Below are 17,931 nucleotides of genomic sequence, written 5' to 3'. Positions count from 1 at the left end.
TTTTACAATATTGAGGAATTTCGCAAGTTGTTTTTGTTTTGTATGTTTGGAGCAAACGATGTTATTTTTGGATTTGCAATCGCAATGCTTGAACAAAACAAATGAATTGTTGGAACAAAAATAGATATTGCTGTTCCAATAAAAGCGAAAAATGTTTTTTTCTCTGCGTGAACTCTCGAACCGTATACTGCATTGGTACAAACTTTGCCTATCGCAAATAAATAAAGTTCCAATATGGTTCCAATATTCGGTAAAATGGTACGGTGCATCCGATTTGATACAAATATTGAATATCGTATTAGTTTGTCCAAACATAGTTTATGTTCGAAAATGGGTGATATCGGTCCACTCTTTAGGGTACCTAACTCACAAAAGTTCAACATTTTTGTTTAAGTGCTGTTTAAGGTCCGTTCGAGGATCATTTGGAATTTTTACCGAATGTACTCCTTGTGGTCCTGTTAACAGCGATTTTATGTTTTTCGTGGGTAAGTCCATGTTGCCTGGTATAATGTTCCAAAAGCTTTAAATTATACGGTGACCAACTGAAGTAACTGGTGGGCGCGATATCTTTAAAATTAATTATTCCTAAAATGAGATCCACATCACACATTTTTTTGGGAAAAGGATTTTGGTTATGTAGTCGGTTGTATCTGTATCTCTGTATCTCTACCGGTAAAACCGACAGATACTTTTTTACTTGTTTAAAAAAGATATGGGTAAGCCAAAATAAACTTATCATCGCACAGTGGCTCTGAATCGTTTTTTCCTGGTAAAAACTTTGTAACTTTTGAACGAGTAGATAAATTTTCATATTTTTTTTTTTGTTCGACAGATAACACAGTCAGCTTTCCGATGCATTCAAATTCGGTCTAGAAGGAATTCAATGTGAGAGTTTTTGAGCAAGCACCATTAAAAATACAAAAAATAAAAAAGATAGGAAAATGATTTTTTTTATTAAAAACAAATAAGAACTGCGTTAAGTTTGGCCAGGCCGAACTTGTTATACCCTCCACCACAAGTTGTATTGAAGCAAAATGTAACAATCAGTTTCCTTTCGTGTATAAAGAAGACTTAATACCAACAATACAACGTGGCTAATCTTCAAAATACCGAAATTCGGGAGGTACAGTTATTCGGGGCTATATCAAAACGTATATCTATACCTACAAATTTGTGGCTTTTTGACTCAAAGAAGACTAAATACCAAATTTCCGATATTCCGGTAAAACCTTTAAAAAACGACATATACTGATAATTCTCGTCTGGGATATTTGATAACCCCATGGAAGACTAAATAATAAATTGCAGTCTTTCGGTGGGATATTGACGTTACAACCTTTAGAATTACGAAAATCGGGAGGTACCGTTCTATGGGGGCTATATCGAAACGTGGATCTATACCGATGAATTTCAGTCCGAAAGGCTTTTACCTCGAACAAAGACTAAATATCAAATTTTAGCCATTTCGGTGGGTTTCTGCGGCCACAACCTTCAAAATAAGGGAAATAGGGAGGTACCGTTCTATGGGGACTGTAATAAGGCGTGGATATGTACCGACATATTTCTGGGAGAACGTTTTATACCCCAAACGAATACTAAGTACCAAATTTCAGACATTTTTGATTAATATTGGGGCCACAACCTTCAAAATGCCGAAAATCGGAAGGTACGTTCTATGGGGGCTATAAGAAGGAGTGGACCTATACCGACGATTTTCGGGGGGCAATTTTTACACACCCGACGAAGATTCTGTACCAAATTGCAGCCATTTCGTTGTGATAATGAGGCTAAAACCTTCAAAATACCGAAAATCGAGTGGTAACGTTCTATGGGGGCTATATCAGAACGTGGACCAATATAGACCATTTGCAATACCAAGCATCCTAGGAGTAATAGAAACTTCTAAACCAAATTACTAAGCTCTACCTTAAAAATTTGCGAGCTGTATCCTGATTTCAACAGACGGACGGACGGACAGACGGACAGACGGACATGGTTATATCGACTTAGATTTTTACTTTATAGGGCCTCCGATGAATATTTCGATGTGTTACAAACGGAATGACAAATTTAATTATACCCTCCATATTATGGTGGAGGGTATAAAAACAGTTAAAGGCAACAATCCTACCTATCTTACATAAAAACAAGTAAGTACGTATAAGTCAGCTGTGCTGACGGAGAAATACCCTCTGCCACTGACCAAGAAAAAAACAACAAAACCAAACCAAACACAATAATTATGCCGTATATAAAATATATTGATTTTTTATCACGAGTTTGCTTTAAATCTGTAGGTACCGTAACGTGGGCTTATACCAAATCATTGACATATACCAAACATTTTTGGCAACCAAACTTCCTCATAAAGGACTCAAAATATTAAATTATGTTAAAATAAGTTTGAAAGAAATTTTTGAACAAGTTTTAGAGTTATCTTGCACAATATCCGACAAGGTTTTGAAGCTTTTGAGCCATTATCTTAGGAAGTATTGACTTACTCCGGAACAAAATGTACCATTGTAAATGGGGCCGCTCCAACAATCTACTGAAAAATGGTCAAAACGATGCGAGAGGAGCTCCTAAAAGTCACTTTGTCCGAATTTTGTGTGTGGGTACTCGAAGGAGTGGACCGATATAGTCTATATTTCAATCCCATACTGGACTGGATGAAATAATACGATACGCAAAGCCTGCATCAATCAAAAACTCCCAGCGAGGATTATCTTGCGGATTTGCCATTTTCGTTGGTGCCGTCAGGGTTTCTTGGAGCTTTTAGGCCAATATCTCAGGAAGTATGGACTTCCGCAAGAAAAAAATTGTACCGTCATAAAGGGAGCCGCAAGGAAAACTTACCGAATAAATTGCAAAACCATCCGAGAGGAGCCCTTAAACTTCACTTTATCCGAATTTTGTGTGGGAGGTACCCGAAGGAGTGGACAGATATAGTTCATATTCGAACCAGATCTATGTCTGTAGTGCGATTCTGTAACTCCTTAACGACAGAATTAACGACGAATGTCGGTAGTTAACGATAATTTTCGGTAAGTGCTATTCTGTATACCAATTTTAACAATTTTTGTCGGTAAATTTTGTCGTTAATTACCGAAAATTATTGTTAAGTTAACAACCAAAAAAAGTTGTTGTTAAGTCTTAACGACAGTACATTATTGCAATATTTTGGTGATTTCTTTTAAAAACTGCGTTTTTATATGAGCATATGTTATTTTAATGAGGAGTGTACACAAGGTAAATTCTGCCTTATTGAGAAAAATCTTCTTAAAGCGTTTACATAAGGGTTAGCTATGTATGATAACATGGGTCAGCTTCGCCACTGTTGTGCTTTCGCCACCGCCGATTTTATTGAATCTGCATAAAGATCATCAAAGTTCTCTTTGATCTTCGATTAACTCATAAATTTCCTTTAGACCACCTTCATGTAGCATCAATTAAATCGGCGCTGGCGAAGGCGCAACAGTGGCGAAGCTGCCCCATGCTATCCTACATATGAAGACTACGCTAACCTTTGTTTTACTTACTAAAGAGGAAAAACGTTATCTAATGCTTCAAAAGAACTCAAGTGTGGTACTGCTATGTAAGACCTATACCAATATCCGTAACAACACACAATAACGTAACGCACACAATAAAAACATCTTAAGAAATCCTTCTTTACTGGCATCCGTATTCATCCAAAAGACACACACACGCTTTATGTTTTGTACTCGCGGCGAAATAATGTTTTCAGCTTCAAAATATATTTTAATTAATATTAAAATATAATATTTGACATTTCCTTCCTATCGATTTTCGTCGGTATGAGTTAACGATTTCTACAATCGTTAACATAAAGTTACAGAATAGCACATTCGTTAACTCAACCGAATATTTTCGTTAACTACCTATGTCGGTTCGTTATTAAAAAAAGTTACAGAATCGCACTACTGGAAGGAATAATACGACGTGCAAAGTTTTGACCAAATCGATTGCTCCCTTCGAGAGTTATCGTTCAGACCATTTTATAGAAAAATGTTGAACTTTTGGTTCGAATCGGTTGAACTGTTCGAGAGTTATCGTGCGCACAAGCCAGATAGACAGACATTTTTCGTATCAAAGTGTATATACCATTCTAGCCTAAAGGCTGAGGGTATAACAATGAACACAATATATGTTATAGTATCCGAGAAATAGCTACTTCTTTATCCAGGAATTTTATAATATGAAGTATTTTCCAAAATTGCTAAAAATTGCCGTCTTTAAGGGCGCACCACGCCTAAAACTTCCAATATTTTGAACCAAGTTTTTGGTTTCCTCAGTTTCAATAAGTTTATTGAATTCCATATGGAAATTGACAATCGGTGACAACAACAAAATTAGGGGTTTGTCCAGGAAAATCGATTTCTGGACCACCGTTCCTAGATAAGTGTTTCCAATTTCATTAAATTTTACTTTCAATTCTTCATCAAATGTTTATGTTTTGGCCAAAATGCAATACGTTTTTTATGTAATTTAATTATCAAAATCAAATTAGCACTTATGGGAGTTACTTAATTCCAATTCCACATTCTAAGCGATAAAAACTACAACAATTGAAGATAAATAAAAACAACAAACCCAAGTTTAATTAGCACTTTGTCAAAGTGAGTGGTGGCGATAATGCATTTAAATTTATTCCGGCCACTGTGGGAATGCAAACAGTGTTCGGATGAATAGTGTTGGCCCCCCATATTAGTTGGTATTGTTTAAAGAGAGACTCCGAGAGACTCTCCCTGCCAACATCTTACCATTCATAGAGTCAAATACATATCTCCTAAGAGACAACCATACTTGTTAACTTGGAGCACTGGATACATGGTTGGAGTTACCAATTTTGAACACTAACACATGACAACCTACACACCACCGAGACGAGAAGAGCGGTGTGGTGGCGACAGCAGCATGGATGATGGAGAATGATCAGCCGGCGGTTAAATATAGTGGTACAAATGTTTGCACGTCTCTCTGTTTGAGGAGTTTTTTTTTTTTGTTTTGTTGATTGTTGTACAAGTTGGTGTTAAAGCCATAGTTGATGTAGTTACTGTTGTTGTTGTTATTAGCCAGTTTTCGCTTGAACAAATATTCGCCAAAGCATTTGGTTATGACATCAGATGTTTTACGACCAAAGCGTGTTTTTGTGGCGATCATTGAAAAAAAATATTGTTAACCTGAAAAAAGCAACAACAAAACAAAACAGACTTGTCAACAGCACAAAGATATTAATAGCAACAACAAGAACAACAAGACCAACTAAAACCATATTATCCAGGCAAATAAGCTGCAATTATAATTCAGAGCATAGAAATTAAAATGTTTTGCGGAAACTGAAATAATGAATCTATTTCAAATTTGTCCTAAATTGCAATGGAATAATTTTGCACATGTATGAATATATAAAAACACACATATACACACATAGATAGTGCTATGAGCCATTAAAATATGCAACTCGTTAAAGTAGTCCCAACAACAAAATTCGCCTATAAAAACCCGCCTATGAGTCATAGCCACCGCAAAAATCGAAAAAGTCGCTGGATGCAAAGCATTGCAAATGTCGTTGCTTCATTGCTCATGTCTGCTCATCTTCATCTGTATTCAGATGCTAACTCCCCAGACACTCTCGTTATGGCCTGTCGTCGGTTTATGTATTTCGGTCTGTCTGTCTTTTTTTCGATATCAAATTTGTTTTCTTAAAGCTAAACTTGAAAAAAAAAAGTAAATAAATGTTGGCGGCATTGGCTTGTGTTGATGTTCCTGTTTATATGACAAGCGATTTATTGGTGAATTTTTTAACGTACAAAAAATATTGAAAACGAAATGCCTTACGTTGGTGGGCAGAATGGACTAAAGCTCTTTTTTATGAGGTTATAAATGTAGTTTTCCGACTTGTTAGAATTTTTATAACCATCTTAGCGGTGAGTTGAATTAAAGTGAATTTTAAGAGATTTGTTGTGCATAATGAGGCTGTAGTTTGGAGGTGTTATTATAGAAGGCGTATTTATTGATTAAAGTGTAGAAATTTTTTTATTGAATTTTATCGAAGAAGAATTTTCTTCTTAATTGAAGAACTATAAAAGGTTTGACTGGATTACTACCTGTTGTAAATTATAATCAAATTTAATAATATGGGGAAAGGGTTGTCTTTAAAGATCATAGGTTATTGTAAAAAAACTATTGTTGTTGTTGGTTAGATGTTAGCAAACAACGGAAACGCGCTTTGAATTCTTTCAAGATTAAATTAACGTTAAAATTTAAGTAAAATATGATTCGGTAAGACCCAGAGACGATTGTGATGAGCATTATTATGGCAAATTTCAGGTATTTATCTTGGTTCCTCTTTCTTCATAAGGCGTTTATAAGAAGTTAGCTTTAATACCAGCTAAAGTTAGCCAACAACACATACGTCACATTCCCATAACAATGACGAAAAGTTGGGTTGAGATGAAAAAATAAGAAAGGCGTTAAGTTAGGCAGGGACGAATTTTTTATACCCTCCATCACGAGATGTATAGAAGTAGAATGAAAAAATAAGTTTCCTTCCGTTTATGAAAGTTCTACGCTCTTCCGTCAAGCAAAGTGATAAAAGTCACATTCTTTCAAACAAGGTTTAATACCCATGAGACATCGATATTTTCTACACATTCAGAATCCGAAATACCATGTTACAGTAATTCCATTTGGACGATGCGTGTACAATAGGTTTACTAAAAAAAATAAAATAAAATAAAATAAATATTTTTTTTTGGATTTCCTACCCCCTAAATTTTTTCCATTTGATCCAAAAACCTTATATATGAAATTTTATGGTGATCGCTTAACGTTAACACGTGTCAACCTGGCGATCTTTGTTTCCATAGTAATTTGAGTGGAGCCAAATTCTGTAAATGCCACAATTATGGCCCGATCGATGACAAAACTTTACCAGTACATTATTGTGGATAAAAACGATTTCTACAAAAAAAAAAATTGAAAATCGGATCGGATTTTGATATAACTCTAATATGCATATTTGGCCGATTTTCGATTTTTAAAACTTTTTTGTAGAAATCGTTTTTTAGTCGCAATAATGAACTGTTAAAGTTTTGTCATCGATCGGATCATAATTGTGGCATTTACAGAATTTTTGTGAAAATGCTCCTGTTTAAGTAAGAAATAATATTTGGTTTAAATTCGCATTGTTTGGAAATGTTCCCAATCGCATACTCGTTAGAAAACAGCCTACTCCTTTATTGTTACAACATTTATCGATCATCTAGGACTTTTCGAACGAATGTCGTTTTTGCGCCTACTCGACTTTCGGCATTATTATTGACTCTTCGTTTTCGATCGCCATTCGTAACACAGTTAATCTGTTCTTCATTCTTTTCCATGTTTATACCCTCAGCATTTATTCTAACGAGGGTACATACACTTTGATACTGGCAAAATGTGCCTCATCGAAATAATGGTTTTAGACCCCAAGTATGTTTGGACGAAATCCGTTTCAGGCAATTTGGAGTTGATTTAGCCATGTCCGTCCGTCTGGCTGGCTGGCTGGAGCGCACGATAACTCTCGAACGGATGAACCGATTTGGTAAAAAATTTGGCTTTCGTAATATTTTGTTCAATCCTTCCGGTACCTCCCCCACAAAAGTTCGGAAATGTTTGGAAAATTTGTGCGCACTATAACTCTTGAAGGGAGTAACCGATTAGGTCCATACTTTGCACATCGTGAAACCAGACTTAGATGAGGTTCCAATATGTACTCAAGCTATCCACTCCTTCGGGTACCTCTCACAAAAAATTTCGGATAAGTTCAGATTAGGACCTGCTCTCGAATCGCATTGATTTTTGTTGTAACGACTTGTATTCACTTTCCACCATACGACGGTACAAGTTTCATCAGAGGCAAGTTCATACTTCCTGAGAAAATTGCCTGAAAGCTGCAAAAAAAAAACCCTATGATACAGTGTGTAGTGGTTGGAGCGCAAGATAAATCTCGAACGGATCTGCCGATTTGGTCCATAATTTGGCCTTCGTAATATTTTGCCCAACCATAGTTTAAGTTCGAAGATAAGCCATATCGGTCCACTCCTTCAGGTCACTCCCCCACAAATGTTCAAAAATGTTCGGAAAATTGTGCGCACAATAACTCTTGAAGAGAATGACCGATTTGGTCCATACTTTATAGTACGGTTACATTAGAGTTTTTTGACAGGTTTACCCACTTCATGAGGATTTATTTGACGTTTGCGCTATGGAATTGACATTTGAAACCCAAACCCACTGGGCTAATCCGGTTAAGTGTAACCGGGGTATAACACTTCCAAATATATCTACCAGATATAGATCAAGTTGGAATATGGACTTTATTTGTCCACTCCTTCGGTTACCTATCACATAAAATTTCGGAGAAGTTCACTTTAAGACCTGCTTCCGAATCGCTGCCACAATTACGACGGTAAAGGTTTTTTAGGGCAAGTCCATACTTCTTGAGAAAGTAACCCAAAAGGTACCATATGTAGTGACTGGAGAGCACGATAACTCTCGAACTGATCAACCAATTTTCTCCAAAATTTGGTCTTCGTCATATTTTGTCCATAGTTCTGTTTCAGTTCGAAGATGGGCAATACGGTCCACAGTTTCCGGTACTTCCCTCAATATTAAAAAAAAATGTCAGATTCACTTTGGCAGTTTTGTTGAGATGTGTGTTTTACTTACTATTTGTGTGCAAGTCAAGCTTAATCTCATATTTGTTGTTTCAAATTTAAAAACAACAAGTTTAAAGTGGGTGTAGTTAAAATTGATTACTTTTGGGGATGGCAGAGAATACTAGTTTCGTCCAACGCCACTTGGACTCATCAGTTCTCTTAGTTCTTTGCATTGAAGCAAAGAACTCTTCCCCAATTTTATGACGACTCGAGCTCAAGAATAAGTGTAACTGATGAGTCCAAGTGGCGTTGGACGAAACTAGTATTCTCTGCCATCCCCAAAAGTAATCAATTTTAACTACACCCACTTTAAACTTGTTGTTTTTAAATTTGAAACTACAAATATGAGATTAAGCTTGACTTGCACACAAATAGTAAGTAAAACACACATCTCAACAAAACTGCCAAAGTGAATCTGAAAATAGACACAAAGCACGGTGGACGATTGGTTGTTGTTATTTTTCGGCAACTATCAAAATAGTTATGTGCATTCTCTGCAATGTGGAGGGAGACACATGACAGTAGGAGTAGTTAATTTGGTTTACATATGCGGCTACGAGAGTTTTTAGGTGTTTCGGTTGAATTCGCATTTAAACGAATTCATCAGTTACACTTATTCTAGAGCTCGAGTCGTCATAAAATTGGGGAAGAGTTCTTGGCTTCAATGGAAGAACTAAGAGAACTGATGAGTCCAAGTGGCGTTGGACGAAACTAGTATTCTCTGCCATCCCCAAAAGTAATCAATTTTAACTACACCCACTTTAAACTTGTTGTTTTTAAATTTGAAAACAACAAATATGAGATTAAGCTTGACTTGCACACAAATAGTAAGTAAAAATATGTCGCTAAAATGGTTTAGTGCATACCTTGTCTCTTGAACGGGTCAACCAATTTGGTCCAAACTTTGGATCTCCCAACATTTTCTCCAAATTTAGTTAAACTTCTAAAATGACCCATATCGGTCCTCTCCTTAGGATACCTACCCCACAAAAGTTCAATATTTGTGTCCACGTGCAGTTTAGGGTCTGCTCGAAAATGCATGCCGATGCTGTTTAAAGCGATATTATGTTTTCCGTGGACAAGTGCATGCTTCCTGGCATACTGGTCCAAAAGTTATACGATGACCCACTGAAATGACTAGTGGGCGCGATATCTATCGAAAAGATATTACTCCCAAAATAAGATCGATAATGGAGTATGTCGGTCGCTTCCTTTAAGGGGTTATGGCCACTTACAAATTTTACAAAATCGAATATTTTTTTATAGGCTCATTTTAAAGTACAGGTAGAATAGAATATGTTGAATATGAGCGTAAGAAAGAGAAAATTTATTGTGATTTGTATGTAACATCGAAGTTTGAAACGCAGATTTCTCAAAATGACATTTTGGAATGTGGTGCCCACTGTAGCTCGAAAACGATGATCCAAATCTTCAAATGTTTTTGTGGGATTAATTAAGATATACGCGGGAGACTTAAAAAAATGTATGGCGAAAAAACTATTAAATTTTTTAGGTAAAAGCGAAATTTTGAGTTTGACAGTTCACATTTTTTAAATTGATATTTTTATTTTATTTGTTTTGTTTATATTTTTTAATTCCGCTTCGCTTAAGTACAAGATTATTAGGTTCTTAATGATCCCATAAAAACGTATACTGATCGGGTTATTCGTTTTCGAGCTACAGTGTGCACCGCAAACTGCTTTAATAAAAACAGTGTTTCGTTGGCGGCCATTTGTCAGAACACTGTGTGATCTATCAGATGATAATAAAATCTTCTAAAAAATTTGATAGATTTCATGTCAAAGAAACTCATGAAAATTTTAATTTTTCGTGCTCAACAAGTGGCCATAACCCCCCTGTGTTTTATTTCTTTTATTTTACGAAACGCAATTTCGGCGCGTTTACAGATCCTTGGTCCCATACAAATTACTATGGAAACAAATATCGCTAGGTTGACATGGGTTAATGTTAACCGATAGCATCAAATTTCATATATAAGATTTTTGGATCAAATAGCAAAAATTTAGGGGGTAGGAGCTCAAAAAAATTGTTTTTGTTTTGGTCACGCTAATATACATAATAAGTACGTATTTCCAAAACCTCCTCATAATATTTCAAACTTCTGTCTCATCCCCTTTACACAATAACAAATTCTGTACCCTTTAGTACTTTTCCAAAACCATCTCTTCCTTAATTCTAAATTTCAGGATTCAAGCTGTATCTATTCTACCATTTAGAACACATAAGTAGGAATTTCCAAAACCTCCTCTTTATGTCCACTCTACGCACAAACTGCTTTCATAATACCGAATTTCAAAACTCCACCTCAACCCCTTTAGTACTTATCGTATCTCAACCCCACACCTCAACGTCCTCCATATCTAAACACCACACACCAACAGTGACTCTAATACCAAATTTTAGAATTCCAGTGCTCTGCGTGCACCAAATACCAAATTTAATACGATTAGGTACTTTTCGTATATTTATGTACATATTATTAAAATCACCTCCATATACCAGCGCTACTCTCCAGATCCTTTCATTTAAAGTTGGTTCAAGAGCACCGTGTCCAACAGTAATCTTAATTCCAAATTTCGGGCACAGGACGTATCAGACTGAGGTTTCAATCGCTGTGTATGAATTCTTACAGCCAAATGAGTATGCTTCTTCGAGATTCCCTGCAGCATATGCCTTCAAAATAGAATTCAGTAAATAGTGAGCACACAAATGGTCCTGAGTTCGTCAATTCCTGTCAAAGAACGTCGCCAGTTTTCGCCTTCATTTTCTAAATACTTCTGTCATGTAAAACTTCTCTATAAGTCATATCGCATTATTTTCTGCATGTTGTTATAACTTAGCGATAAAAATCAGGTTCCTTATAAATGAGGAAATTGCACTTTTTGCAATTTCTTTTTGTGGGAAGATCTTCTTCCTAGAAATGTGTTTTTATTACTAAAATACACCACATGTATGCTCAAGTAAACTGTGGTTTTGTCACAATCCATATAAAAGGGTCATAAAAGTTAATTAGAACCGGTCTGTTGTAATGCCTTTGTTCAGGTCAAAGACACAAATGTCAGAAGTTTCACTTTTAAAAAGTATAACCAAAAGTGTGGAAGTGTCAACAAACATACGAACATGGAAGGAGAAACGCAAAAAGTAGAATCCACTTTTAATTGTTAATAAGCACTATGCTTACAGTTTGAGAGAAATATGACGAAGTCCGAAAGTTTGGACAAATGTCACTCACTCATCTACACGTATTTTAGGTGATCACCGTAGGATTTTTTTGAGATTTCTCAGAAAGTATGGACTTTCCCGCGAAACACATTGTATCGCTGTAAACAGGACCAGAAGGAGTACAGTCGGCTGGAATCTTAAAAAGTATTCTCGAACATCACTTAAACTGCACTTAAGCGAAAATTTCGAGCTTTTGTGAGGAAGGTACCTAAGGGTGCTGTCCAATATATTCCTTCTTAGGTTTAACAATGGATGCAAGAAGTTTTTTCGATGTGTACAGTTTCGTTAAAATAAGTTTTTCAATTCGTTGGTTATTGTGCTCATCAGTCATATTAGTTGGTTTCGGTGGGTTTTTTTAATAACGTTGGGGCCATTATTTGAGGAAGTACGGGCTTTAATTAAATTAAGTTCAAAACTATCTGGAAGGTGATCTTAAGCTGCACTTTTGTGAAAAATTTTGATATTGGACTGGTATAGCCCTCATTCAAACCGTATCTATGCCTTGGCCTTAATCTCGGCTGAAATTGTACCGTCGTAGTAGGGGCCGCAAGGACAATCTGCTGTAAAAATTTCAAAGCGATCCGAACAAACTCATTAAAGTTCCTTTTCCGCTAATATATTTGAAATTTGGTGAGCGGGGTACCCGAAGGAGTGAACCGATGTAGTCCATATTCGAACCTGATCTATGTCTGATAGAAAAATTACATTAAACAAAGTTTGGATTGAATCGGTTGGGTTGGTTTGGTTTTAGGACGCGCAGCTGCCATCGCTGGCAGCTACTCCACTCGGAGACCTTGAGGTCCACTGTGATCACCCTTAAAATTGTGTGTGGTGATTGGTTTATTGCAGATTTTGTGGATGTAGTGTGGTTTGATGTGATTGATGATGATTTAAAGTTTGTGTAGGTGAGAGAGGTGGCTGATGTTTATGCAGTTTTTATCCTCCTGTGGGGAGAAGCAGAAAAAATTAATTAGATTCGTTTGCCAAGCCATGTACGGTTTTTGGCAAATTGGTATATGAGAAGAAAGTCAGAGTATTTATCTCATATCTACCAAAGAATCGGTGCCTCCTCGTAAAAAGCTAGGGGCACCTACACAGTAGATGTTCGACCGTCCCTATTTCCTCTGGGTCTTGACATAGCCTACAATAATCTGCACTACTGTTGTCCCATCTAGAAGTTAGGGATCTGACCATGCTATGACCGGTAATAAGTTCTACAGTGGTCTTTATCCCTAACTTATTTAGTGAAAAGAGGGAGTTGGTTCTGTATTGAGAGTAGTTAGGCCCGATTGCCTTGGATACCTTGAAACCAGGCTCCGTTTGCCATCTTTGTTCTGCTTTCTCAAGAAAGAAACCGCAAAGTTTTCGGATGTAGTAGCACTTTGGTGGTCTGAGAGCCACCCCGTGCTAGTTCATCCGCCTCGTCGTTCCCCGCTATATCACGGTGTCCTGAAACCCAGCAAGAAACAACGATATCACGTACATCAAGTAGAGCGTTTTTGAAGTCGAGGATAGCTTTTGAATTTATGGCCCTGAAGTGCCTTAAGGACTGCTTGACTATCGACAAATATAGTCACGGGTCCTTCAAGGCCGCTCTCAAGCTCTTTGACCATCTCCACTGCTTTCCTGATGGCAAAAATCTCTGCCTGAAAAACGCTGCAATTATCATTGAGTTTGAAGGATTGTTTAATTGGTGGATTCTCGCAGTAGACCCCGGCTCCTGTGCCATCCTCCATCTTGGAACCGTCTGTATAGATGGCCAGACCGCCAAGAGGAGGATTGCCACTAGCCCAGGCATCCCTGCCAAGAATTGTCACGTTTATTGGATTGAAATTGAGTGAAGTGGGTATGTAATTACTAATGTGATTAAGTCCACTGAACTCAAGTAGTTCATTAATTGAATCGGTTAGTTCGAGAGTTATGGTGTGCACCATTTTAGCGAACATTTTTTTGTGATGGAGGCACCTGTTGTAGTGGTTCGATATGTCCCAGCTTCGAACTTAAGCAAAGTTTGAATAAAATATTACTTTGACGAAATTGATTGGTCAATTCCAGGGGTATTGTGCACATCAGCGAGTCAGACAGATGAACGAATAGGGCTAAATCGATTCCCTATTGTCTAAAGCGGATTTCGTCCAGGCATACTAACAAAAAAAAAAAAAAAACATTGTTCCACAACATCCCATACGGGACAAGGGAGACTTCTCTCATATCAATGAGTGTACCCCGATTCATTATAGCTCAATGATACGGGACCTACTGTTTATCGCCGAGTCCGAACAGCGAGTCTAAAGACACCACTTGTAAAGAAGTTTTACAAGGCTGAAATACTCAGGAAATGTCGCCAACATTACTGAGGGGTATTTTGCCACCGTTGAAAAATGTTTGATGTTGCCTGGCCGGGGAATCGAACCACCGACCTTCTGCGTGCAAGGCGGGCGTGCATACCATTGCACCACGGTGGCACCCAGGCATATTGGGGGCAGGAAACCATCATGTCCATGAGGCATATTATTGATCTTATTAAAACGGAATGGGTCACCTCTGAATGTGATATTTCCCTTATTTGAGTGCCGTGGGTTCGGTTTTGAAATAACGATAATCTTTATAAATAAAAATCAAATGTCGTTCGTTGGTAATGGCATCAGTTGAGAACGGCTGGACCGATTTGGATAATTGTTTTTGAGAAATGTTCGCCATAACCCGACTTCGATTTTTATGCAAAGAAAATTTGACCACGCCCGCTTTTTTAAATTTTTATCTTTTCTACAAAAACTACTGAACCGATTTTTCTGAAATTGTCAAGGAATGTACAGGGATGGCCCCGGTTAAAATGGGCTAAAAATTTGTTGAATTTCGGAGGTGACGGGGTACTTCCCCTACACTCTTTTGCTTATTCCGATCCCTAAATATTATCCGACTACCACCAAAATAAGTAGACTTATAAATCTTTGCGGGAATTCTCCACAAAAAATTTTACGACCCGAGCAGTGGGGTGTTTAAACGATTTAGATGGACGGAGGGACGGTCACACATAGACACATCAACACAGCTGCTCGAGACGTACATTTAAGAACTTGATCTAAGTGTGAAGAAAAAATTACGAGTTTACAAAGTTCGGATCAAATCGGTTGACCCGAGGGACAGAGCTAAATTAACATACTTGGAATCTAAAACTTTTATTTCGATGAGACGACACATTTTTGATCGTATAAAAGTGTGTATAACCTCGTTAGCCTAGATGCTGAGGGTATAATATTGGTGACACTACGTTGAATGGTTTAATAATAACTTCTGAAGATAACTTTAAAAGTATCGAAAACAACAACTTCAGTTCAAGAGCAAGCGTGGTTATAATTGTGATGCAAATGTGGCGCCCAATTGATTTTTCCCTATGAATAGATTTCATATTTTTTAAAGGAAGTTTGCACCTTCAATATTACGAATGTGTCAACAAATCTTCAACTGAGACTTTGAGAATAAAACCAACATATGATTCACTTCTAATTGGCATTCTGCTTGAGATTCTGAAAATACTAAAACAAATATTTTTTCGCTTAAACATTTTTTGCTTATCTACAAAATATTTACTTAACTTTTTAGCATTCGAAGTTAGACGAGACAAAACAACAACAACAAAGAAAAAACACATCTAAAGATTTCCTCGAAATTTAATACAAACAAGGAAATTATAAATACATAGGCAAAATATCTCAAACACAGACACACACAAGCATTTCAACGCATGCCAAGGTATTTCATTACACAAATACACAAACAAAACTGCATTTGGAATGAACAAAATGAGCAGCAGCCGAACAGCAACACATCAGAGCAAAAAACCAAAACAACAACTGCATTTAAATGGAAATTTATATGTTGTTGTAGTTGTTGCAAATATGAATTTTATTTTTTCTCGTGTTTCAATAACTTTGGCAAAGCAACAATAAAATGCAAAAAAATAAATAAATGTTGCTAATCATTTAAACATTAACAAAAAAAATAATAAATCATGAATTGAATTTGTAATTTGTTCGTGAGATTTATAAGCAACCCACATAAGCGAACACACACACATATGTACATTCATGTTGTGTATAAGCCTCCGTATGGGAGTGATTAAGCCTACAGCTATGTATTATTGTGTATTTTATGTTTATTTTGTTTTTGTTATTATAGGTAGTTAAATAAAAAAGCAGCATTCACTGCCCTGTTGTTCAAATTCAATAAAGGAGGAGTCCACAAAAAACCAAAATAGTTGAACAAAAATACTATTTTCAATTTCTAAACAACAACTCACAGTAATTAAACGTCAAACAAACGATTCACTACACCTGATAAATCAACAAAAATTCTTAACTTTAAGTTCAGTGCATTTGAAAATAACCAAACAATAAGAAAAATCTCCAAAAAAGTGAAAAATAAACCACCCCAATCAAACAAACGAAAACAACAAGGAGCCGCAAACAAAAGACTTAAGCAACAAACGTAACAACAAACCTGCAACAAAATGCAGAGTAAAGCGCACACCAACCGAAGAACAACAACACAGAGATGGCTATTGTTGCAGCTGCTTTTGGCCATTACAATGCTAGTGCATAAGGTAAGCTATTATTATTATTGTTGTATGTTTTGTTTTTATCTTCTTTTTTAATTTTCTTATTGCCCTTATTGTTGTTACTGTTGTTGCTACTGTTTCCCTCGTATTTTAGTTTTTCCAACTTCCATTATCAGAAATAATTGTTTCACATGCTTTCTCCCCCCTCCTCCATCCATCCTTATCTGATAGTAAGAAAAACAACAACATTGGAATGCAATGCTTGAAAGTGTAATAATATTTGGTTGAATGGTTCGCTGCAACGCCAGGAAAGTCCAATTGTTTCCTCAATTATCAAATAATTCCAAATTGTCTTAGAAAATGGGGAAGAAAACCGAAGAAGAATATAGGAAAGAAAAAGTGGCCGAAAAATGAGGTATTAACATCAATAATAGATAGGTTGCTTTTATATTAGAGTGGATCGTATGAAGATGGCAAGTCGGTTAGATTGAAAGAAGGTTTAACTAAAGAAGTGAAGTTCGTATGAAACCGTTATTTATGAAGCATTTGATGTTTTTGGGTAATCTATATATATAAAAGAGTAGTGAGGTGACTGACTGGCTGACTGATTGACTGACTGATTCATCAACGCCCAGACGAAACGGCTGAAGCTAGAAACTTGACATTTTTAGTGTGGGTTGCTGTTGGTGTGTAGGGGTGAGATAAGGCTGGATTTTTGGAAATTCGACCAATAAGTGTACGAAAAGTACTAAAAGGTACTAAATATGGTACCCATTGTATTAGGCAAACGGTAAGAGCTAGAATTTGGAATGAGGGTATCTGATGGAGAGCTAGAAATATGTACCAAAGGGTTTTTAGAAATTCGAACTATAAGTGTACGAAAAGTACAAAATGGTTCTAAATTTAGTACAATTGAGATTTGGGTGAACATATAGAGCTGGAATCCTGAAATTTGGAATGAGGGTCACTGATGAAGAGTAACGATGAAAGGTTTTTGGAAATTCCACCTATTAGTGTACGAAAAGTACTAAATGGTACTCAATTTAGTACAATTTGTATTTGGGTGAACGGATAGAGCTGGAATCCTGAAATTTGGAATGAGGGTCACTGATGACGAGTAACGATGAAAGGTTTTTGGAAATTCGAACTATAAGGGTACGAAAAGTACTAAATGGTACTAAATTTAGTACAATTTGGATATCGGTGCACCGATAGAGCCGGGATCCTGAAATTTGGAATGAGGATCACTGATGGAAAGTAACAAAGAAAGGTTTTAGAAAATTCGAACTATAAGCGCACAAAAAGTACCAAATGGTACTAAATTTAGTACAATTTGGATTCGGGTGAACGGATAGAGTTGGAATCCTGAAATTTGGAATGAGGGGTCACTGATGGAGAGTAACA

General features: G+C 36.6%; 1 protein-coding gene across 8 annotated transcripts in view; it reads left to right on the top strand.

Moving 5' to 3' along the window:
- Nucleotides 1-17,931, top strand: part of LOC141389602 (uncharacterized) — a 114,022-nt gene that overhangs the window by 9,342 nt on the left and 86,749 nt on the right. For all 8 annotated transcript variants that reach the window (XR_012409118.1, XR_012409120.1, XR_012409119.1 and 5 more), the window contains exon 2: nucleotides 16,149-16,572. Coding sequence is in view for 4 of the 8 variants with exons in the window: in XM_073961369.1 (XP_073817470.1) it covers nucleotides 16,480-16,572 (93 nt within the window). In the remaining 4 variants the exon portion in view is untranslated. The remainder of the gene's footprint in view (nucleotides 1-16,148; nucleotides 16,573-17,931) is intronic.

This window comes from Musca autumnalis, unplaced genomic scaffold (genome assembly GCF_047663935.1).
Source record: "Musca autumnalis isolate F117 unplaced genomic scaffold, ASM4766393v1 scaffold_1, whole genome shotgun sequence".
In the NCBI taxonomy this organism is placed as follows: domain Eukaryota; kingdom Metazoa; phylum Arthropoda; class Insecta; order Diptera; family Muscidae; genus Musca; species Musca autumnalis.
Note: the sequence above shows the minus strand (reverse complement) of the source record. Positions and strands in the feature narration are given on the sequence as shown.